The sequence below is a fragment of the Heloderma suspectum genome, chromosome 13, assembly GCF_057233095.1.
Source record: "Heloderma suspectum isolate Gila_16-S chromosome 13, 16-S_ref, whole genome shotgun sequence".
Lineage (NCBI taxonomy): Eukaryota > Metazoa > Chordata > Lepidosauria > Squamata > Helodermatidae > Heloderma > Heloderma suspectum.
The window spans coordinates 7,710,334-7,734,274 of NC_139470.1; the positions used below are offsets into that span (position 1 = coordinate 7,710,334).

At 48.8% G+C, this 23,941-nt stretch overlaps 1 protein-coding gene across 5 annotated transcripts in view; it reads right to left on the reverse strand.

Annotated features, from left to right (window-relative positions):
* Positions 1–19,386, reverse strand: part of DHX37 (DEAH-box helicase 37) — a 44,292-nt gene extending 24,906 nt beyond the window's left edge. For 3 of the 5 annotated variants that reach the window (XM_084820118.1, XM_084820117.1, XM_084820116.1), the window contains exons 1-10: positions 19,156–19,374; positions 16,679–16,848; positions 13,970–14,082; positions 11,369–11,684; positions 10,218–10,366; positions 8,366–8,458; positions 7,234–7,330; positions 6,000–6,113; positions 3,905–4,006; positions 3,171–3,285 (exon numbers count right to left, since the gene is read on the reverse strand). In XM_084820118.1, coding sequence (XP_084676244.1) covers positions 3,171–3,285; positions 3,905–4,006; positions 6,000–6,113; positions 7,234–7,330; positions 8,366–8,458; positions 10,218–10,366; positions 11,369–11,684; positions 13,970–14,082; positions 16,679–16,848; positions 19,156–19,276 — 1,390 coding nt within the window. In that variant the 5' untranslated portion in view covers positions 19,277–19,374. Of the gene's footprint in view, positions 1–3,170; positions 3,286–3,904; positions 4,007–5,999; positions 6,114–7,233; positions 7,331–8,365; positions 8,459–10,217; positions 10,367–11,368; positions 11,685–13,969; positions 14,083–16,678; positions 16,849–19,155 lie in introns of all 5 variants that reach the window. The other 2 variants (XM_084820119.1, XM_084820120.1) reach the window with 2 other exon arrangements.
* Between the last annotated feature and the right edge of the window lie 4,555 nt (positions 19,387–23,941).

A 23,941-nucleotide genomic window follows, 5' to 3' on the forward strand; every position in this document is an offset into this window, starting at 1 on the left:
CAGGAGCAGTCGCACGAAGCACTTGCCTCCGCTCCTCGAAACACAGGCTGGCCTAGCTCCCCGGTGTGAAACAAATTAGGGTGAAATCCTATGGGGATAGGCGGCCGCCTCCGAACCTGGAGGCCACCGCCTATCCAACGCAGGGCAGGAGAAGCACGGAGGGGATTGTTCCCTCCATGCTTCTCCTGCCCTGCATTCGCGGCTAGACGGCCGATTTTGGCTGTCCGGCCGCAGGACAGCGGAGCGGGGGAGGAGGAGGCTGCCGGATGACACACAGGATGTGTCGTACTGGCATCTCCGCCTTCCCCGCCCCGAAACGCCCCGTCTTGGCCGCTCCGCGCTCGTCTTGCAAGTGAAGAGCACGGGGCTGTTCGGCGCTGCCTTGCAGGCCGCGCGGAAGAGGTGGAAGGTCGGTTCCTGGAAAACTAGATATCCTATGGCCATCTAGCCACTGACTAGCAGCCATAGGATTGCTCCCATATTTTATTTTATTTTTTAATTGAATTTTTCAAAGTAACAATGAACAGTAAGCAATCCACATACACCATATATGAGTTAATTTCTTTACAGTCTTTCTGATCACCCCAGATCTCTTTTGTGAACCGCCCAGAGAGCTTCAACTATTGGGCGGTATAGAAATGAAATGAAATGAATAAATAAATAATCTCTCTCTATTTATTAAACTTGAACCTGGGACCTTCTGAATGCAAAGCAGGTAGGCAATGCTGGCCTCAATGAACCGATGGCCTGATTAGTTATTTATTTATTACATTTACATCCCGCCTTTTTCCTCTGTAAGGAACCCAAGCCGGTGTACATTATCCTCCTCCTCCTCTCCATTTTATCCTCACAACAACCCTGTGAGGTAGGTTGGGCTGAGAGTCTGTGACTGGCCCAAAGACATCCAGTGAGCTCCCACGGCTGAGTGGGGACTAGAACCCAGATCTCCTGACTCCCAGTCCAACACTCTCACCACTACACCACACTGGCTCTTGTATTTGGCACAAGAAAGATTATCTGATAAAGTTATCACTCATCGTCCTAACTAGATCATGCTGTAGAGTTCTGTGTCTCTTAGGAGGCTGTCATGGATTCTTCTCAATATTAGCAAATTCAATAAGCAGATACCATATTCCATAAAAAGTGTCCATTTCTACTTGGCCTCTTTGTGCCTGAAGATGTTCACTGTGAGTTTCTCCATTAGTGCAAAGTCCCACATTTTCTATTTCCATATAAGAGAACGTTCATTTGCTGATTTCCAGTTAGCAGCTATGACCAACCTGGCTGCTGTCCAGAAAAAAGTGTTTTATGTCTTATTTGTGTATTAAGAGTCCATATAAAGAGATAGTAGTCCCACTTTTGCAGATAGTGTTATATCTTGAATTTCTAACTGTTGTGGGCCTTTGTGGAGACTCTGCCAGGACACACTGTCCTCTACACAGAGAATCCCCTTTACATGCATGTGCAAACTGTTGTGCACGTGCTAGATTTTGGAATTTCTTTTCTGGGCAGCAGCCCTTCCTTCCCCTCCCCTACATTTGAATCCAGACAGCTGCAAAGATGCTTTTGAATGTGAGCTGGTAACTCCTTGGTCCTGTAGGAAAAGGGCCACAGCTTAGTAGGAGAGCACCTGCTTTGCATTTGCAAGGTCCCAGGTTCAATCCCTGTTAAAAGGAGCAGGTGATGGGAAAGACAACTGTCTGTGCTGCCAGAAAAATAGCCTGATCTGGTATTAGGCAGCTTCCTATCCCCATGGCTGTTTCCCATCCTTTCAGATATAAGCGAAGACAAAGGCAGTCAACCCCAAACAAAAAGAAATCAAAATACAAAACCTCAAGAGAACATAGTTGCAAACTTCTTGTTTGATTAACCAGATGCAGTAGTATGCTACTGACGTAGTGGTATCATGCAAGATTCCCATTCTTCAGACCCTGGTTCAATTCCGAGGCATTTTTGGGGGAAGGAGCGTTACTCAGTGGTAGAGGAACATAGGAAACTGCCTTAGACTGAGTCAGTCCCTTGGTCCATCTAGCCCAGTATTGTCGACACTGACGGGCAGCAGCGGGTCTTCATCGTTTCAGGCAGGAATTTTTCCAGCCATAGCTGGAGATGACAGAGATCGAACTGGGGACCTTATGCATGCAAAGCAGGGTCTCTACTGCTGAACTACAGGCCTCTCCCCAACTGGAAGGGGATGAAGCCCAGAATATGTGCCAGAGTCATAGGAACATAGGAAGCTGCCTTAGACAGACTCAAACCCTTGATCCATCTAGTCCAGTATTGTCAACACTGACCAGAAGTAGCTCTCCGGGGTTTCAGGCAGGATTTTTTTCCTACCCTACCTGGAGATGTTGGGGATCAAACTGGGGGCCATCTGCATGCAAAGCAAGGGCTCTACCACTGAGCTACGGGCTTCTGCCCTAAGCATGTGCTTTGCATGCCAATCCCTGGGCTCTCGAGGTAAGGCTGAGCTTCTTGTCTGGAACCTAGGACAGCCAGTGCTAGTAACTGCAGTAGTCAATAATGAGCTATACGGACCAGCTATACGGCCCAGTCTGACTCAGTATAAAGCAGCTTCCTATGTCCCTGCAATGGGAGAAGTCTATCTTTAAGAAAACTAAGCATCCCGTCAGACTGAGAGTTGAAATCATGAGCTATAGGGGCTGTTCATACAGCATGTTAACACACACTCAGTGGTTGGGTGTGGGTTGTTTCAAACCATGGGTTGTTTGCTGAACTGTGGGTTAGCGTGTTGCCTGAACGCAGCCAGGCTGGCTTGTTAACCATTCAGTGTGGTTTATTTCTCGAACAAGCTACCTTGAGAACTCATAGTTTGTTGTTGGGTTGTTCAGGGTGGTTAACAAGTCACGCTGCGTGGTCAACAAGCCACCCTGGCTGCGTTCAGACAACACGCTAACCCACGGTTCAACAAACAACCCACGGTTCAAAGCAACCCACACACAACCACTGAATGTGAGTTAGTGTGTTGTGTGAACAGCCCCATAGTGGACAAAGATTATCACTCCAGTTGCTAGTTTGGAAATTGAAAACTTCAAGGGCTTTTATATGGAGACATGTCTTCATTAAGAGAGCTTAAAATAAATAAATAAATAAATAAATAAATAAATAAATCAGCAGAGTTCAGTGCTCATTTTTATGTATCTGCTTACCTGGGGGCAACATTCGGTGAATTTTGCAGACTTTTCGGAAGCATTCCCCGCTGTAGTCGTCCAGTGGGGTCCTCTTGTTAAAATGAACGGCCACAGGAAACTGCCTCGCATCCACCTACAGTAAAAATATCACAGGTCAAGGAAGAGTGCTTTGCCGACAGCCACATTGAGAGTCCATGTACCAACTGGGATTTGAACCCAGGCCTGAGACCAGTATTCTGGGATACGACGGGACACTTGAGACGTGCCCAAGACAGGGCTTTGTGTTAAGTCAGGATGTTGTCCAAGCCACCCATCACTGCGATTTAGAACCTGTTTTCCACATAAGGGCCTCTCCCCGGAATGCAAAACGTGGTAGCAAAAAGAAGTGTTCCATAAAGCATGTGCAGAGGGCAGCCTCATCAGCACTGAGCTGTTTAAATGATATAACTTCTCTACAAAACTGTCATTCACTCTATTCCTGTTTCATGAGCTAAACCAGAAGTTGCTTTACTCCTAAGCTAAACTAAAATTTTATCCTCACAACAACCCCGAAAAGTAGGTTAGGCCGAGTGTGTGCGACTGACCCCAATCTCGCTGTGTAACTGTCATATCTATCCATGCATCCATCCTTATTTCTACATCGCCTTTAAGGGTGGAACATTGAAGCAGGGGATTGAAGCAGGGATTTGAACTCAGATCAAAGTCCCCAAACCCTAATCGCGACTCCCCATGTTGGCTCTCAGGCCGGTTACCTGTATAACAGGAGGAGGAGCAGAAAACAGTTTCTGGTTGGCGGTGAAATCTTCCACACGCAGCGTAGCGGACATGATGATCAGTTTCAACGGATGCCCCTTCTGTGAATGCACACAACACAGGGAGGGCGGTCACAGTTTTGCCTGGTAGGGAGGGATTCAAGGTAGCCAGGGGGAGCTTAGGCAAGGAACTTGGGGGTGAAATGGAAAGGCCTAAAAAGTGAGTGTTATCCTGCTCTCCCGGCTCCCAATTCTACCCAGAGAGAGCTTAAAATAAATAAATCAGCAGAGTTCAGTGCTGATTTTTATTTATCTACTACTGAGTTTTTTTAGACTGCTGGTGATGTATTATTTCCAGTTATATCCCACCCTTCATTTAAAAACTGCAGGCCGGTTAACAACACTAAAGCAGCCACCAATAAAATAATAAAAAAATAAAACCCCAATCAAACCAATTAGTCAGCAGTAGAGCTAGCCACTCATGGAGGCCCAGGAGAATAAATGGCGCAAAGCCTGGGGCTGAAATGACTGTGAAGTTGGCACCAGGCGCATCGCTTGGGTGGAGGGCGTGTTTTAGCTGCTGTTGATTTTGTGTAATGTTGATTTAAGGCAGCAATGTGCGTCATTTTGATGTTATGTATAACTGTTGTGCATATGCTTGAAGTCTCCAATGGGATGCCCATGGACACCTCTGGGTACCGGCCAGCCTTCCTGAACCTCTTGGTTTTAATTGTATTTAAGGTTTTTAAAAATTAATTCTTTTCTAAACTGAAAGGCTGGCATGCTTCAAAGCAAAGTCCTGCCCTCCGGCACCTTTTAAAAAAACATTTATTTATTTATTTATTCACACACACACACACACACACACACACACACACACACACACACTTACTTACTTATATCCCACCTTTCTTCCACTGTGGAACTCCAGGTTCCACCATGTGGTTTCCAGGCAGTCTCCCCTCCAAGCACTGACCAGACCCAGACTTGCTTAGCTTCAGCAAGGTTGCTGCCTCCTGTGCCTTCAGACCATATATCGCTTCAAAAGAGTGGTTCTGCAGCTTAGGCCCCACTTGGGTTCTTGGGCAGGTTCCTTTTCTTTTAGTCTCACCAGTTTGCCTTCTGGGGAATGAGTGTTTTCTCACTGGCCCTGCTCACTGTGGCAGCCATTTCATGAATGGGCGAGCCTCCCCATGGGAACCATTTTGTGAGAGCATCCACAATGCTCTCTCAACATTCCAAATGCGCTCACTGATGTAAAAAAGTTGAGGACCCCGGCATACGCTTGTTAAAAAGGTGGGATATAAATATTATTATTAATATGAAATCAGCTAAAACAATATTTTAAAACTCCACCTTAAAAAGCGTGTCACTCATTGGCCACGTTTGCACAAAGCACTATGTCAGAATTCTTCAGAATCCCGGCCTTTTGTCCACGAGTAAGCATGCCGGGGAACGCGATCTGACTGCTCTCGCTTGACTTCTTCCGCAAGTGGGAATGGCTAAACTAAACAGGAAATTTCCAGGGGGAGGAAAGATTGTTGCTACATCCAAGCTGGGCGCCTAGGTTGTTCCTCCTCTAACAAGCGAGAGCTTGAAGCTGGCTTACAGATCCAGGCTTATTAAAGGAGCAACAAACCAGGGTTTGAATGTAATGCTAAGTTTTTCTGTGCTGGTTAGTTTAGCCACTCGCACTTGCAGGAGCCAAGTGGGAAAGGTCAAATAGCAGGCATCAGCAGACTTGCCCATGAACCTTCAGAAGCCAGGATTCCGAAAACACTGAGAGGAACCCTTTCCCAGTTTTCCTCAAATTTCCATTTTTTTCCACAGAAAAAAAAGGCGGCGGTGGCGGGGATGTGTCTCCCCCCCAGTCCCAATCACCTTTGCCTTCTTTACTGCTGACCAATTAATTGGGGATACCTTTCAGTTAAATGAAATAGTTTGTGTTTTAAAACATAGATTAACCTAGCCAATTACTCAACAAAACACTGCACTCTTAGAGTTTATGTGAATGTAAGAACCAGCACATTACGTATCTGCTAAAACCAAAACAGCCAAATGCGAGAACACTACCCAAGTTTCCAATTCTTCTTACCTTGGCCCGAAGGGGCACAATGCGAGATAAAAGGCCAATAAGGATATCTGTGTACACGCTTCTCTCGTGGGCTTCATCAAGTATGATGACTCGGTACTTGGAAAGCAAGAAATCCTGAGGAGACCAAAAGGAAGAAACTGAGGGATTCCACATCTAAAACTCAATCAAGCTCATCAACCGAGATTTGACCCATGGGGTGGAATTCAGTACTCAGGACTTTTCATGGAGGCCTACATGAATTTAATCTCAGGCGCTCCCAAAATGTTTCTTTCCCACTGAGCTTTCCTAAGCAATCTCCCTGTCTCATAAGTGAAACAAAATGAGCTTGGCAAGAGCTGAGTTGCTTCATGAAAACAAGAGATCCTTGCAAGAGGACAGTAGTTAAAATAAGCAATTTAGGTCTGGGGGAAAAACGCCAATGACAAAGCCAACGCAGGAAGAAGTCAGAAACACCAATAGGCAGGATCATAACCAATGGGTTCAAATTGGCAGGAAGGAAATTTTGACCAAGCATTATGAAGAGCTGTTTGATGGAGGAACAGTCTTCCTTGGACTCTGTTTTGTTAGAGTAGGTTTCCTGCATTGGCAGGGGGTGGGCTAAATGACCTTTGAGGTTCCTCTGAGGTGCATGACCCTCTAGGGTCACTTGCTACCTTTTTATTGGAGATGCTAGGGATTTAATCCCCTGTAACTTCTGTGTGCATAGCGCTGCCATCAAGCATCACCTGCCCCAAATTGCCAGGGGATGAGCAAGGACAACCCTGTTTTATAAAATGCAGGCCTAAGCTACACCCTTAAACCAAACAGAGGTACAGGCCTTCCTTCCCCATTCCTGAATCTAACTCATTTTTTTTTTTTAGGGGGGAAGAATTCCTCACCCCAGTGACCCACCCACTGACAATCCACCCTGCAGAGTTCATCATCAGTTCTGTCTGTTGGTCAAAGTAAAGTGTGACTGCACGTTAGGAAGTGATATTACATACATATTTCCCCCAGACTTTAAAAACAACAGCCCTATTTCATCCTCAATAGGGAAAAATGCCTTTATTTTATTTATTAATTATTTACTGCATTTATACCCCGCCTTTTTTCCTCTTGCAAGGAACCCAAGGCGCCTTACATTATCCTTCTCCTCCTCTCCATTTTATCCTCACAACAACAACCCTGTGAAGTGGGTTGGGCTGAGAGTGTGTGACTGGCCCAAAGTCACCCAGTGAGCTTCCAAATCCTTTACCTTCTGGATTTCTTTCAACAGCACACCATCTGTCATGAATTTGATTTTAGTGTCATCGGTCACGTTCCCTTCATAACGGATTTGGTACGAAACCACCCTGAGCAGAGAGAATGAAAGCAACATCAGAATCACCCCAACGGCAAATGAAACCAGTGCACTGGCACCAAACACATTATGTGGAAGCACATTCTGTCCGTCTGGAGCATTTAGGGCCATGGTCCTGGTGTTGTCAACTCAGGAAAGAACATCAGAAGAGCCCTGCTGGATCAGACCAAGGGTCCATCTAGTCGAGCATTCTGTTCACACAGTGTCCAACCAGCTGTTGACCAGGAGCCCACAAGCAGAACACAAGCACAACAGCACCCTCCCACCCATGTTCCCCAGCAACTGGTGTACATAGGCTCACTGCCTCTGATATTGGTGGACAGAGCCATCAGGACTAGTAGCCATTGATAGCCTTCTCCTCCAGGAATTTATCTAACCTCGGTTTAAAGCCATCCAAATTGGTGGCCATCATGACACATTAAACTTTTACCACTTGGGTAACATTACTTTTTAAAAAAGTTGTTATGGGAACTACCTACAATCCCTTCCGAACTCACTTTTCCTTGTAGCCTAGCCCCCACCCATGGCTGCAATCCCCCCAAAGGCTCCTGGAACGGCTTACAATCAATCTGTTAAACATGCTGGTCTCTGCCTGCAGGCTTACAATCTGAAGACATGGCACAAAAGGAAGGATGGATGAGGAGGGAAGAGGAAAAGATTAAGTCATCTTTCAACAGGTTTGGTGGAATGGCCCTGCTTCCACTCTCATCTCCCTCTGTTACATCCTGCTGGAATGGCTGCTGGTGGTGACATCTGGAAGAGGAGGAGCACATCCTACTTACCCAGACAGAATTGTGAGCCGGAGTATGAGCTCAAAGCAGGAAGTGGGTTTAAGGCATTTGCTGAGTGTGCTCTAACACTGGCTCCTGATTGGCTGTGGACTGGGGGAAGGATGGGATACAACATGTCTACAGGGAACCAGGCTGCGGAAGGTTGTTCTAACAGGTAGGCCGACGTTTGTATTTCTTTTTAAAGCTTTTCTGATGATCTGTGTGCAAAATGTTTCGGGTGCATGAAGCGTGCTCACCGATGCGACAAGTTCATTTCCACCGCAACGCGTTGCGACATCGACACTGCTGCTACACGCCGCGGTTCTGTGATGCCGATGCAGCTGCCAGAGCTACAAGCAGAGTCAAGAAAAGATTCATGTAAGCTGACTACGGAGGCGTGGGATGATATTATCCCACAACGCAACCCACGCGCCTTCCATTTTGCAGAGAACTGATTAGAGGCTGTAGGTTTACGGGGGAAGTATCCTATTTCATTTAAGGTGCAGTACTGCGGACTGTGCCCTCACTGCTTGGAAGCCCGCAAACTCGGAGGCTTCCGAGATTCCTATGCCCTGCTGGACTGAAGCCAGCAGGGTGGGGGGAACGGCGGAGGCGATCTTTGCCTCCCTGCCCTCTGATCTCTTTATTTTCGCTAGACAGCTTTTCAGTCTGTCTAGTGAGCATGTGTCAGAGGGGGAGGAAAGGAGGCTGGAGGAGGCTGAGGATAAATCATATCCTGGCCTCTCCAATTTCCTTCCCTCCCGGCCCACTGGAACACCCCTTTCCCCCCTCTCTGAGGTCGATTTTCCAACCTCGGAGAGGCAGGTGGTGCAGTTCTCTCCATGCTGGCTGTGAGAGGTCAGGGTCAAATCTCCAACTCCCCCTTCCATGGTCAGAACACTGTCTCTGACCTGAGAAGGGGTTTTCTGAGCTTTTTGTTCAGGAACCACAGGACTGCTCTCTTGTTTATTCATTTCAGAAAAGAAGTTATACTGCCTTTCACCTGCAAAAGTGGGTTCCAGGACAGTGTTATCATATGTATATTGTTCCAGGACAGTGTTATCATATGCATATTGTATACAAATATACAAATATGTATATTTGTACAGGACAGTGTACAAAGGTAAAATGCAACAATACTAAAATACAACAACAGATTCTAAAATCCTCAGTTTCAAATATTACAATATTCGAGAAGGAAAAAAAAAGGGGGGGGGAATAGGTTAAACATACACTTCAGTAAAAGCAGACCAAATATCCAGATATAAGTGCATCTTCAAGTTACGCCTATATACCACTCTTTCAAATGTTGCTAGTGTTTTTAAGTCTTCAGTCCATCACATTATAGGCACTGGGCTTTTATCCTTCCAATATCGTATCAGTCCTTTAGCAACCAAAATGGCGCAAAAAATCAATTTAAATCAAAAATCAATTTACGCTGACCATGTGTTGCATTCCAAGAAGCAGGTAAGTAATTTTTAAAATATGGGTTTTTTTATTTTGCTCTTTTTCAGTTTTGTTATGTTTTTGTTTTGTTTTGTTAAAACTCACAATAAAAAACTGGGGAAAAAACCAATACTAAAATACAATAAAATAGCAAACTATAAAACATAAATGATAGAACTCATCCACCAGCTAAAACTGTATCACAATGTTAAAAACAAGACAAAAGGCCCAGGCAAATATAAATATATGTTTTGAGATATATGTTTTATTGTTTATTGGTTGTTGGGATGGTTTTTGTTGTTTTTGCATGTGGTTTTGATGTATTCGTTACTCTTGAAAACTGCTCTGAGGTTTTTAATATATGCAGCAATATACAAATGTTCAATAATAATAATAGTAATAATAAATAAGTTTTAACCCACCACCTTAAAGATTACAACATTGGTATCAAGCTACTCTCTCTTGGGAGAGCATTCCAGAGTTGGGAGACCAAAGAAAAGGGTTTCTCTTTTATCTTACTAGCAGCCTCAACCCAAAGAACTGGCTGGTGAACTGGGAGAATTTTAACAATCGGTGGCTACATTTGCTTGTTTTCCCCTTTCCTCCTTATCCCTCTTTACTTTTGGCTTGTACCTTGGATATAAGAAGGAAAAAAGGTCATACCTAGCATATCCTGCTTCATAGAGAAACTGAGGCACCTGTGTGGTTTTACCACTGCCAGTTTCTCCACATATGATAACAACTGGATTCTCATTAATGGCTTCCATGATGACTTGTTCTTCTGCAAGGATGGGGAGCTTCAACCTGGCTTCCTTTCAAAACAAAGATACATCTTTACGTACATAAAAGGCCAACTAAAGACCAGTTATAGCCGAGAGGGCGATCAAGTCATTATAAACCCCACTTCGAGGTGGAGAAAAATGAGGATGCAGTAATTTACCGTGATGGGCATGTAACCTTATGTGGTTACTTACGGTTTGTCATTTGTTTTGTTCTCTCAACTAATTCTATCTGGTTACCCAATTCCCTTGGTTAAAAATCCTGCTCCGGCTGCACATCTCATTGCAGAATTTACACAAAGTAGACCCACAACATTCTAGGACATTGTCACCTGCCCAGTAGGAAACAATCTTCTGGTTCGCATGTCACGGGAAGCCACCGTGGGTTAATTCACCCGCAGGGCTCTGAGATATGCACCAGCCACCATTCTGAATATGCAAGCCGTGGTGGGGCACACGCAGCTTGTTGTATCGTGCAAACCCCATGGGTTGTTCTAAGGTTCTCCATGGGTTGTTTAACCCTTATATAACCCATGACTCCCAGGTTCACACAACATGATATGTTGCAGCTTGCATACTCAAAATGGTGGCCGGAGCGCATCTCAAGGGTGTGAATTGTCACTCGTGATGGAATGTGCGAAGCTCGGCCTGATTAGGCCTTGTAAGTAGTTTGGTTCAGGCGAGGTGCCTGATGGGACAGAATGTGTATGTGTCTGACCATGAGAAGGTAATTGTAACTTGCTCATTAAAAGCAGGAAATTCCTGTCCACCAAAGTAGCTCATCCCTGAAGATAAGCAGGCAGCTGTGCTGATCAGACTGTTGCTGAGCTAAATGAGCTCTTGAGCATGTGTAGTGTATTTTTTCAGTCTGCACAAATGCATCCTGTTTCTTGTATTGGAGAGACACAGTTTCGACTGTCTCTCCCACAGCTGTGATGTGCTTTAATAAATTTCTGACTGTTCAGCCTAATCTGCCTTGGATATGTCCTTGACAAATGGGACTATAATTTTGGGACACCTGCACTCAAAACTGACCTGAATCTCGGGGGTTCGGTCCACTGGGATGAAAACCGCAGGCTCCGACGATGGCTTGGAAACTGGACCACGTTGCTTTGGCATGCTGGGAGGAGACACAACAGCATTCGCTGGCGGCTTGAGCAGCATGCCAGTGCCAGAGACCACTTGGGCCGCCTTTTCAATTTGTTCTTCTTCTTCTTCCTCCTCCTCCTCCTCGCTACAACTCCCAGCCTCCTCCTCAGGCTCTTCCACTTCAAGTCTGCATCTTTTCCGGTTTGCACCGCCAACGCTTCTGATTTTTTCTGGATGGGAGGTGCTTGCTTCTTGGACGGCCCTGAAATGCCAAGGCTGCACTGACACATGAGGCCAATTCACCCCCCAACACAGTTAAGTTCTCAGATACTCTATAGCAGGGGCGTTGAACCTCTTTTGTCCCAAGGGCCAAATTCAATGTTGGAGATCTCAGGGGCCGCAAGGCAGTGGTGGGCGTGGCCAAAGGCAAAAGGGGTGTGGCCAAAATTCAAGCATGTTTTAGCTTCAAGCTCTTCCTGCCAGTCACCCAGCCTTGGGAGAGGCAGTTCAACCTTTGAGAATGAGGGAAAACTGCACAAACGCCAGGAAACCCCCAAACAATCAGTGGTCAAGGGAAAAGGGCAGGGCCTTCTGGGGAACCCCAGAGGGCCACAACTGGCTGCGGGCCGGAGGTTCTATACCCTTGCTTTATAGAATCAGAGACACCAGGTGAGACTCACAGCCCCACTTCTATCGCCACCTGGATCAGAAACTGAGGGCATAACTGGAAGTGAGTCTAATGGATGAGTGCTGTCTAACTCAACCTGAACAGAATGCTGGACTAGATGGACCCTTGGTCTGATCCAGCAGGGATCTTCTCATCTTCTTCTTCTTCTGTTCTTCATCTACGAAGCTGCCTTATACCCCCTCCCTCCCTGATATTGAAGAATGGCTGCCAGTCAAAGCAGACAAGATCTGCTGTGCCCCAGGAAACCCACCTTGCTGCCTCTCTAATGGCTTTGCTGGATGGCAATGACCATCCCTTTTAAGATGACCAAAAGCGCAAGTGTTTGACGTTTGTTTGAAACTGTTTATTTTCATGGGTGCTTGTCAATTACTGTTTTAATCTCTGCCTCTTTTAACCTTTTTAGATTTTTAAAATATTTCATTATTTTAACTGGCTGTCAGCTGCCTTGAAATCTTTTTGAGGAAAGGCAGGTTATAAAAAATGTTTTAAATAAATAAGTTTATTATTTATCAAGAGAGGGTGTTCCAAGCTTTGCTACCCAAGATCTTTTCAACTGGAGATGGCAGAGATTGAACCTGAGGCCTTTGGCATGCAAAGCAAGCGTTCTTCCAAATGAGTCAATGGCCCTCCCGCGTCACTTGCAAACACAATGCCCCTCTTCCCCATCTCAGCTATTTAGGGTGCAATCTTAAGATGATGGCCGGCAGCCTCTGAACCCAGAGGCTGCCGAGTATCTAATGGAGGACAGGAGGACAGCAGAGGTGATCTTTGCCTTTGTGCTCCAGCCACCCTGCATTTCTGATAGATGGGCGATTTGGCCAGTCTAGCAGCAGCACCTCAGAGCGGGAGGGAAGGCAGTTGGGGTGGCTGTAGGATATGCCGTATCACAGCCACCCTGGTCTCCTCCCCACCCCGCCCCTGGGAACACGCCCTTGTCCTCATATCCGTGTCTATTTTCTGAGCTGGAAAACAGGTAGCTGGAGTGGTTCTCTCCATGCCAGCTGGGAGGGGGCTGGGCTGGGGAGTGCAGTTTCCTGTTTCCAGGGTCGGAGCCAGGAAACTGTACTATCTTAGGTCCCCCTAGACACTTTTTGGGGGGCATAGGATTGCTCTCTCCATCACCAAGAAATACAGAGTTAAAAGTCTGTATTATTTACACAGCACCTTCTGTGTACTTGGCACTAGACAAAAAGGCAGATGAAAGGGTCCCTAACTCAAGAGAGGGGCTGTTTGCATCACATGACAACCCACTGTGGGTTGTTTTGCCCTGTGGTGCATGCCGGCTGCCATTATGACTATGCAAGCCCCAACCCGGGGTTGCCATGGCTTGTCGTGTTGTGCAGACCTGGCCAGCAGGGGTTGTTTGAGGGTTAAACAACCCTCGCATAACCCATGGTCTGTTTTAGAGTTATGTGAGGGTTATTTAAACCCTCAAATAACCTCTGCTGGCTGGATTCACATGACATGACAAGCCGTGGCAACCCCTGGTTGGGACTTGCGTATATATAATGGCCGCCGGCACGCACTACGGCTCCTCAAGGGTAAATTGACCCACGATGGGCTGTCGTGTCACGCAAACCAGGTCAGCGGGAAAAACAGGGAGAAACATAGATTTTGTGTGATTGGATACAAAAAGCAGAGTTAAACAAGGGATTCACAGAAAATGTGGGTTTTGTGGAGGGATCTGAAAAGAGAGGCAGCACCACACAGGTGTTCTGGGAGCAGGTGCCAGGCATAAGGGCAGCAAGGTGAGTGACACGGAAAAACTCTGGATCATGAAGAGGCCAAGAAGAGAAGAGCAGGCCCATAATGCAATAAGAGCAGTGCGGCTAAGCCAGCTTTATAGCTCTGTATCGTACCGTTTAGCCTGGTACATCCGCTTTCCTGTCCCTAGCTGAGAAGTAGTGTACAGCAGTTTCATTTCAGCCTCAGGTGCCTGGACTTCACTCAGCTTTTTCAGCAACTCAGCTCGCTAGGATTACAAGAAAAAGGGAAAGAAAGGGGTTAATACTTTGGTGGTGTCATGTTCCTTCCAGGAAACAAAGCTCCAGGCCAACAGGACTAGCTTCTTTACAAATGCAGATTCTAGGAAACTCTCAGACTGCATAGAACCAGCTAATCTACACATCTAGGAATAGTATCTCAATAGAGGAGGTGGAAGTTAGAGGAGTTGCCAGCAGTCTGGGTGGCCAGACTATGTTGGCTTCCATGAGTGGCCAACCTGGTGGAGCGTCTGAGCCCTGCCCCTAACTTTTTCCACTCCATTCTGTGGCAGACCCTTGCATCCTTCAAGTCACACCTCTCGCCCTCCTCCTCCTCTCCCTCTGAAACTTGAGTTCACCTGGTGGAGGAATGGGGGAGCCGTTCAGGCTGGGCCATCTGTGTCTCAAGGTCTTGGGAAGAAAGTCTCGCCGTATCTGGGCTCACTGGGGAGGGTGCCTGCCCCTGTTCTGGCTGTTCCCATTCTGATTCTGAATCTGAGCTGCCGGATATCTCCACACACTCAGATTCATTCTTGACAGGTATTATATCAGTTCTTGGTAACAGGGGCAGCTTCAAAGATGGCGGATGTTCCATCCCGGAGGCACTCATAGCCAGGGCCACATATATATCCCTGAACCGTTTCCATTCATGGTAGCCATTATAAGAACTTTGTAACTTTTAATAACTGGTGCCCCCATTCGTTCGTTTTTCCTCTCCCCTTTTCCTTTTGTGCTGTGTCTTAGATTGTAAGGCTACGGACAGGGACTGCGTTATTGATCTTTTGAAAGTTGCTGTGGTAGTCTTCTTGGCTGAAAATGCTTGAAAGAAATAAATGCAGCTTCTTAAGAATCTCAAGATTCATTATTCAAAATCACCACAAGTTTCTAGACTTATAGCAGGGATGGGCAATTTTTTTGCTCCCAAGGGCCGCATGTAGCAGTGGGGGCAAAAAGGTCCTGACAGGAAAAGGCCTGGCTGAGCTTTGGGCCTGTGCCCTCCTCCAAAGCAGTTACAAAGAAGAGATCAGAAGGTTTGGTTTTTGATAAACTGCAGTTTAGCCTGTTATCCCAACCCTTTGTTGTTGTTGTTCAGTCGTGTCCGACTCTTCGTGACCCCATGGACCATAGCACGTCAGGCCTTCCTGTCCTCTGCTCTCTCCCGGAGTGTGCTCAAGTCCATATTCATTGCATCGGTGATGCTATCTAGCCATCTCATCCTCTGCCGTCCCCTTCTTCTTTTGCCTTCAATCTTTCCCAGCATCAGGGTCTTTTCCAGTGAGTTTTCTCTTCGCATTAGGTGGCCAAAACATTTGAGCTTCAGCCATGCTTAATCTTAGCTCTGCTTTGTTGAAATAAGCCAGCTTCATAACCCACAGTTTGAAGCTGGCTTGTTTCAAATAAACCCTAGTTGAGATGATCCACTTCGTTGAATAACACAAACTATGGTTAATCATTCAAGTGTGGAAGCAAACAGTTCAGAACTCCTCCACCTGGATGTGATGGAGGAAAGGGGGAGGTGTGAATCCAAGACTCACTTTGGTTAGTTTCAGTCATGATAAACCATGGTTTATCTTTTTAAGTTTGAATGCAGCCATAGGATTACCTAAGCTGGGAAAGTGCAACCAATACCAGCTTTTCAGAAAAGCACACACCCGCTTAAAATAGGTGCACATACGATTTTCAAAGGTGGCGATCACTTCTCATGCTTTCCATACAGGAAATGGATTTCAAAGTGGCTCTGGGCTGTACACAAGTAATGTGAATTTGGCTTCTTTCACATATTTATGTTCATTACTGGATAACTGCAGCATCAAGGGAAGACTTGCATGTGTGAATGCATCGCCCCACATCTAGCCTTCTAAGGACAGAACTTTCTAAGCACCTTGGGTGTCCACTCAACACACAATACTTGTCAACTGAGGTAGTTCACATGTTTGGTTATGAGTCAGCAAGCGACGGGCGATCCAGCAATGTACATGCATGTGTGAATTTTCAATGGACTATATCATAGCTAGAGACAAGGTTGTCTCTAGCCATGATATAGTCCACTTGAAAGGCTGACACAGAGATGAAGGCCAGGATCTCTTCTCGATCATCCCAGAGTGCAGGACACGGAATAACGGGCTCAAGTTACAGGAAGCCAGATTCCGGCTGAACATCAGGAAAAACTTCCTGACTGTTAAGAGCAATACGACAATAGAACCCATTCCCTAGGGAGGTGGTCGGCTCTCCCACACTGGAGGCATTCAAGACGAAGCTGGACAGCCGTCTGTCAGGGATGCTTTGACTTAGATTCCTGCATTGAGTGGCGGGTTGGACTCGATGGTCTTATAGGCCCCTTCCAACGCTACTATACTCTGATTCTACAACATGCAAGATGCTGAACAATTCTGACAAAAAATTAGAGGCAACAAGACCTGCATCTGAGCAGACATACAAAGTCTGACTAGATAAAACAAAATTATTTTAAATGACCAGAAGATAAGTTAACAAAGCTGGCCATTTTCCCCATCTTGTGAACATCACTAACACACACAGACACTCATTTCCTTTGTGCTATTTCAACCTCCACGTTCCAAAATGTACCTTTTCTTTCTTGGCTTTCTGTTCCAAAACCTTCTGCAGAATTTTCTTCTGCTTCTTGCTCAGGGGTTTCTTTTCTGGACCCTTTTTGCAAGCTACTTTTTTATCCTTGGTTTTTCGTGATGGAAGGACCAATGCGTTACTCGCATCCACTCCTTTCACGATGGCGTCATCTGGGGGGGAAAAAGATGGGGAGAGAGAAGGGTTATTTTGGTCACTGCAATCTTTTAAGTGTTTTCAGCCCCATTCAATACACGTTTACTCCAAAGTAAGGGTCATTGACAGGCACTCCCAGGTCACCCATGCGTAGGATTTCACCCTTAAACTGAGTATCGCCTCACATAAACTTTTGACCTATTCTCAGCTTGTTGAATCCCTGCAAGTCGACACAGCATGGGGTATTTGGTGTCTTTGGCTGGCTCAAGGCTGCTTGATATATCATGTTTTCTTAGGCATGAATTAAAAGGGGCACCTTGGAAATTTTTTACATGTACATCGGAAGACATGAAGCAGAAATGCTCCCGAACACATGTCTGCAAACATGTAATTCGGCTTGCCCCAAACTGGCGCTCTCCATATGTGTTCTGCTACAACCCCCATCAGCCCCAGCCAGCTGGCCAGGGATGATGGGGGTTGTAGTCCAACACCAGGAGAACCAGGTTGGGGAAAGGCTGATGTAATTTTACAAATAATACATGCCACAGACTAACTGCAGTTCCCTGTTGTGTTCAAATTTAGCCATACATGTGGGCTTCTGGATACAAAACAGCTTATTCAGATGCAACACTAAACTCTGGTTTAGCATTATGTGAGCAGGCCTCTCTGAGTCTGGTGCTTGCGTGCTCCCCTCTTCTCCTCCAGCACAGCCACAAGGAGAATGGAAGCCTTTGCTTCCATTTGCCACAGCTAAATGTTATGTCTCAAACCAGACAAATTGTGGTTAACCTTAACTATGGTCTGTTTTCTGAAACAAGGTTATGAAGCTGGCTTGTTTCAATAAACCAGGGATGGGAAATGCGTGACCCTCCAGATGATGGGAGCTGCAAGCTAACAACATCTGGGAGGCCATATGTTCCGCACCACATCAATAAACCACAGGTAAGATTAACCAGTTTGTCTGAGTTTGGACATAGTGTAATACCAGAGCTCATTTGAACATAAGAAGAGCCCTCCTGGATCAGACCAAAGGCCTATCTATTCCACCATTCTGTTCCCACAGGGGCCAGCATCACCCAATAATACTGACTGGCAATCAGTTCTGGAATGACAAGATCTGTTTCTTCATTTGTTTAAAGCATTTTTTTTTACCCTACTCTTATGCCAGAAAAGCTCACAGAGTGGTTTACATAAGATCAGCAACGAACAAGATAGTCTCTGCCCATGGGCTTACAATCTAAAAGACACGACACGAAAGGAAAGGAAAAAGGCACGGGGAGGGAAAAGGAAAACAAGCAAACTCAGGCACCAGTTTCTTACAAGTTCCAACGTTCTTAGAGACAACCAGCTTGAACTGAAACAGTTCAGGGACAGGAGGAGCTGAATGAAGCTGGACTCTCAGTGCAACATGCATCATCCACAAGAGGTGGTGACTAGAAATGACTTAGAGGGCTTTAAAAAGGGGGAATGAGCAGATTCCCAGAGGAGGAGAGGTCTATCAATGGCTATGAACCATAACAGGCTAGATAGAACCTCCATGCTCAAAAGCAGCTTACCTTGAAACCCCGGGGAGGGGGGGTGAGAGAGAACTGCTGCCTTCATCCCCTGCTTTTGGGCTTCCCAAAAAGGACTGGACTGGCCACTATTGGAAAAGACAGTGTTGGACTAGATGGGCTTCAGCTCTCCTAAAGCATCATTTGAAGGCAGATTTATCTATCAGCACCTATTAACCACGACAGGAATCACAGAACAGTAGGATTGGAAGGGGCCTATAAGACCATCGAGTCCAACCCCCTGCTCAATGCGATCAAACTTTCACGTACAGATGCAGTATATCAGCCTTCCCCAACTGGGTGCCCTCCAGATGTTTTGGACCTCCAATTCCCATCAACCCCAGCCCACATGGGCATGCTGGGAGTGGCAGCTGAAAACGCCCGGAGGGCACCCGTTCGGGGGAAAGGCTGCAGTCTACCCCTCAGTACCAGATGCTTGGGACAGCCCACAACGGAGGGTTATTTCCAGGTGCTGCTGAACTGCAACTCCCACCATCCCCGGCTGACTATGCTGGGTGGGGCTGATGACAGTTGGGGGTCCAACCGCATCTGGAGGAACAAAAGGTCCCTACAGGTCCGACGCTGCCCGCTGTTGGGCACAGGATGCTGGGTTTAGACCGAACTTTGGGGCTGATCCAGCAGAGCTTTCTTGTGCGGGCTTTGCGCCTTGATCCACGGCCGAAGCAAGGAGTTCAGTGGGCGTGAGGCGCGCCCCCGCCGCGACCCAGAAGCCGCCCCCAAAGGGAAGGCGTCACGCAGGGCCAAGCTCACCCCCCAGCTCCAGCTGCGCCGGCTCCTGGGGCGGGCCGCCCGGCTGCCCGCGCTCCCCCGGCTGCCCGCGCTCCCCCGGCAGGCGCGCTCTCCAGTTGCGCCTCTGGCGCGCCTTCCCCATCGGGGCGACCCTGGCGGGAGCCGCCCACGTGCGGCCCCGGCGCGGCCGCGGACCGGCGCTTCCGCCTTCCGCGAGGCGCGGAGCAGCCGAGCCTCGCGAGACCCAGCACGGGGGTCACGTGCCCTGGCTTTGCCCAAAAAGAGAGGGAGGGGGGAGAGGGAGGAGGAGAGGATGCGAAGGCGCAGGGGAGGCGGCGGGGGGCAAAACGCTTCTCCCGCCGGTTGCATTTGCATCGGCGCTGTTACTCTCCCACGTTTGTGCCTTTGTTCCAGCTTTATACGCTGTTTGGGAGGCCGCGTTGGCCAAAAATAGAAAAAGTGGACCATAGATCTCAAAATACCTAAATTAAAAGTGCGCTTAAAAGGGACATAAAAGCATCCATCCGGCGCCATCCTGCGCATGTTCAGACACAGAACAGGCCTACAGGATGCATGCACATGCGCAGGATGGCGCCCTATAGCTGGAGCGTGCTGGGGGTTGTAGGCCTGTTCTGGGTCTAAACATGCGCAGGATGGCGCCCTATAGCTGGAGCATGCTGGGGGTTGTAGGCCTGTTCTGTGTCTAAACATGCGCAGGATGGCGCCCTATAGCTGGAGCGTGCTGGGGGTTGTAGGCCTGTTCTGGGTCTAAACATGCGCAGGATGGCGCCCTATAGCTGGAGCGTGCTGGGGGTTGTAGGCCTGTTCTGGGTCTAAACATGCACAGGATGGCGCCCTATAGCTGGAGCGTGCTGGGGGTTGTAGGCCTGTTCTGGGTCTAAACATGCGCAGGATGGCGCCCTATAGCTGGAGCGTGCTGGGGGTTGTAGGCCTGTTCTGGGTCTAAACATGCGCAGGATGGCGCCCTATAGCTGGAGCGTGCTGGGGGTTGTAGGCCTGTTCTGGGTCTAAACATGCGCAGGATGGCGCCCTATAGCTGGAGCGTGCTGGGGGTTGTAGGCCTGTTCTGGGTCTAAACATGCGCAGGATGGCGCCCTATAGCCAGAGCGTGCTGGGGGTTGTAGGCCTGTTCTGGGTCTAAACATGCGCAGGATGGCGCCCTATAGCTGGAGCGTGCTGGGAGTTGTAGGCCTGTTCTGTGTCTAAACATGCACAGGATGGCACCCTATAGCTGGAGCGTGCTGGGGGTTGTAGGCCTGTTCTGGGTCTAAACATGCGCAGGATGGCGCCCTAAAGCCAGAGCGTGCTGGGGGTTGTAGGCCTGTTCTGGGTCTAAACATGCGCAGGATGGCGCCCTATAGCTGGAGCGTGCTGGGAGTTGTAGGCCTGTTCTGTGTCTAAACATGCACAGGATGGCACCCTATAGCTGGAGCGTGCTGGGGGTTGTAGGCCTGTTCTGGGTCTAAACATGCGCAGGATGGCGCCCTATAGCTGGAGCGTGCTGGGAGTTGTAGGCCTGTTCTGGGTCTAAACATGCACAGGATGGCACCCTATAGCTGGAGCGTGCTGGGGGTTGTAGGCCTGTTCTGGGTCTAAACATGCACAGGATGGCGCCCTATAGCTGGAGTGTGCTGGGAATTGTAGGCCTGTTCTGGGTCTAAACATGCGCAGGATGGCGCCCTATAGCTGGAGCGTGCTGGGAGTTGTAGGCCTATTCTGTGTATAAACACGCATGGGATGGCGCCCTATAGCTGGAGCGTGCTGGGGGTTGTAGGCCTGTTCTGGGTCTAAACATGCGCAGGATGGCGCCCTATAGCCGGAGCGTGCTGGGGGTTGTAGGCCTGTTCTGGGTCTAAACATGCGCAGGATGGCGCCCTATAGCCGGAGCGTGCTGGGGGTTGTAGGCCTGTTCTGGGTCTAAACATGCACAGGATGGCGCCCTATAGCTGGAGCGTGCTGGGGGTTGTAGGCCTGTTCTGTGTCTAAACATGCACAGGATGGCACCCTATAGCTGGAGCGTGCTGGGGGTTGTAGGCCTGTTCTGGGTCTAAACATGCACAGGATGGCGCCCTATAGCTGGAGCGTGCTGGGGGTTGTAGGCCTGTTCTGTGTCTAAACATGCACAGGATGGCACCCTATAGCTGGAGCATGCTGGGGGTTGTAGGCCTGTTCTGGGTCTAAACATGCACAGGATGGCGCCCTATAGCTGGAGCGTGCTGGGAATTGTAGGCCTGTTCTGGGTCTAAACATGCGCAGGATGGCACCCTATAGCTGGAGCGTGCTGGGGGTTGTAGGCCTGTTCTGTGTCTAAACATGCACAGGATGGCGCCCTATAGCTGGAGCGTGCTGGGGGTTGTAGGCCTGTTCTGGGTCTAAACATGCGCAGGATGGCGCCCTATAGCTGGAGCGTGCTGGGAGTTGTAGGCCTGTTCTGTGTCTAAACATGCACAGGATGGCACCCTATAGCTGGAGCGTGCTGGGGGTTGTAGGCCTGTTCTGGGTCTAAACATGCGCAGGATGGCGCCCTATAGCTGGAGCGTGCTGGGGGTTGTAGGCCTGTTCTGGGTCTAAACATGCACAGGATGGCACCCTATAGCTGGAGCGTGCTGGGGGTTGTAGGCCTGTTCTGGGTCTAAACATGCACAGGATGGCGCCCTATAGCTGGAGTGTGCTGGGAATTGTAGGCCTGTTCTGGGTCTAAACATGCGCAGGATGGCGCCCTATAGCTGGAGCGTGCTGGGAGTTGTAGGCCTATTCTGTGTATAAACACGCATGGGATGGCGCCCTGTAGCTGCAGCATGTTGGGAGTTGTAGGCCTGTTCTGTGTCTAAAACACATATGGGATTGCGCCCTATAGCTGGAGCGTGCTGGGAGTTGTAGGCCTGTTCTGTGTCTAAACATGCACAGGATGGCACCCTATAGCCGGAGCGTGCTGGGGGTTGTAGGCCTGTTCTGTGTCTAAAACACACATGGGATTGCGCCCTATAGCTGGAGCGTGCTGGGAGTTGTAGGCCTGTTCTGTGTCTAAACATGCACAGGATGGCACCCTATAGCTGGAGCGTGCTGGGGGTTGTAGGCCTGTTCTGGGTCTAAACATGCGCAGGATGGCGCCCTATAGCCGGAGCGTGCTGGGGGTTGTAGGCCTGTTCTGGGTCTAAACATGCACAGGATGGCGCCCTATAGCTGGAGCGTGCTGGGGGTTGTAGGCCTGTTCTGTGTCTAAACATGCACAGGATGGCACCCTATAGCTGGAGCGTGCTGGGGGTTGTAGGCCTGTTCTGGGTCTAAACATGCACAGGATGGCGCCCTATAGCTGGAGCGTGCTGGGGGTTGTAGGCCTGTTCTGTGTCTAAACATGCACAGGATGGCACCCTATAGCTGGAGCATGCTGGGGGTTGTAGGCCTGTTCTGGGTCTAAACATGCACAGGATGGCGCCCTATAGCTGGAGCGTGCTGGGAATTGTAGGCCTGTTCTGGGTCTAAACATGCGCAGGATGGCACCCTATAGCTGGAGCGTGCTGGGGGTTGTAGGCCTGTTCTGTGTCTAAACATGCACAGGATGGCGCCCTATAGCTGGAGCGTGCTGGGGGTTGTAGGCCTGTTCTGGGTCTAAACATGCGCAGGATGGCGCCCTATAGCTGGAGCGTGCTGGGAGTTGTAGGCCTGTTCTGTGTCTAAACATGCACAGGATGGCACCCTATAGCTGGAGCGTGCTGGGGGTTGTAGGCCTGTTCTGGGTCTAAACATGCGCAGGATGGCGCCCTATAGCTGGAGCGTGCTGGGGGTTGTAGGCCTGTTCTGGGTCTAAACATGCACAGGATGGCACCCTATAGCTGGAGCGTGCTGGGGGTTGTAGGCCTGTTCTGGGTCTAAACATGCACAGGATGGCGCCCTATAGCTGGAGTGTGCTGGGAATTGTAGGCCTGTTCTGGGTCTAAACATGCGCAGGATGGCGCCCTATAGCTGGAGCGTGCTGGGAGTTGTAGGCCTATTCTGTGTATAAACACGCATGGGATGGCGCCCTGTAGCTGCAGCATGTTGGGAGTTGTAGGCCTGTTCTGTGTCTAAAACACACATGGGATTGCGCCCTATAGCTGGAGCGTGCTGGGAGTTGTAGGCCTGTTCTGTGTCTAAACATGCACAGGATGGCACCCTATAGCTGGAGCGTGCTGGGGGTTGTAGGCCTGTTCTGGGTCTAAACATGCGCAGGATGGCGCCCTATAGCTGGAGTGTGCTGGGAATTGTAGGCCTGTTCTGGGTCTAAACATGCGCAGGATGGCGCCCTATAGCTGGAGCGTGCTGGAAGTTGTAGGCCTATTCTGTGTATAAACACGCATGGGATGGCGCTCTGTAGCTGCAGCATGTTGGGAGTTGTAGGCCTGTTCTGTGTCTAAAACACACATGGGATTGCGCCCTATAGCTGGAGCGTGCTGGGAGTTGTAGGCCTGTTCTGTGTCTAAACATGCACAGGATGGCACCCTATAGCTGGAGCGTGCTGGGGGTTGTAGGCCTGTTCTGGGTCTAAACATGCGCAGGATGGCGCCCTATAGCTGGAGCGTGCTGGGGGTTGTAGGCCTATTCTGGGTCTAAACATGCACAGGATGGCGCCCTATAGCTGGAGCGTGCTGGGGGTTGTAGGCCTGTTCTGTGTTTAAACATGCACAGGATGGCGCCCTATAGCTGGAGCGTGCTAGGGGTTGTAGGCCTGTTCTGGGTCTAAACATGCACAGGATGGCGCCCTATAGCTGGAGCGTGCTGGGGGTTGTAGGCCTGTTCTGGGTCTAAA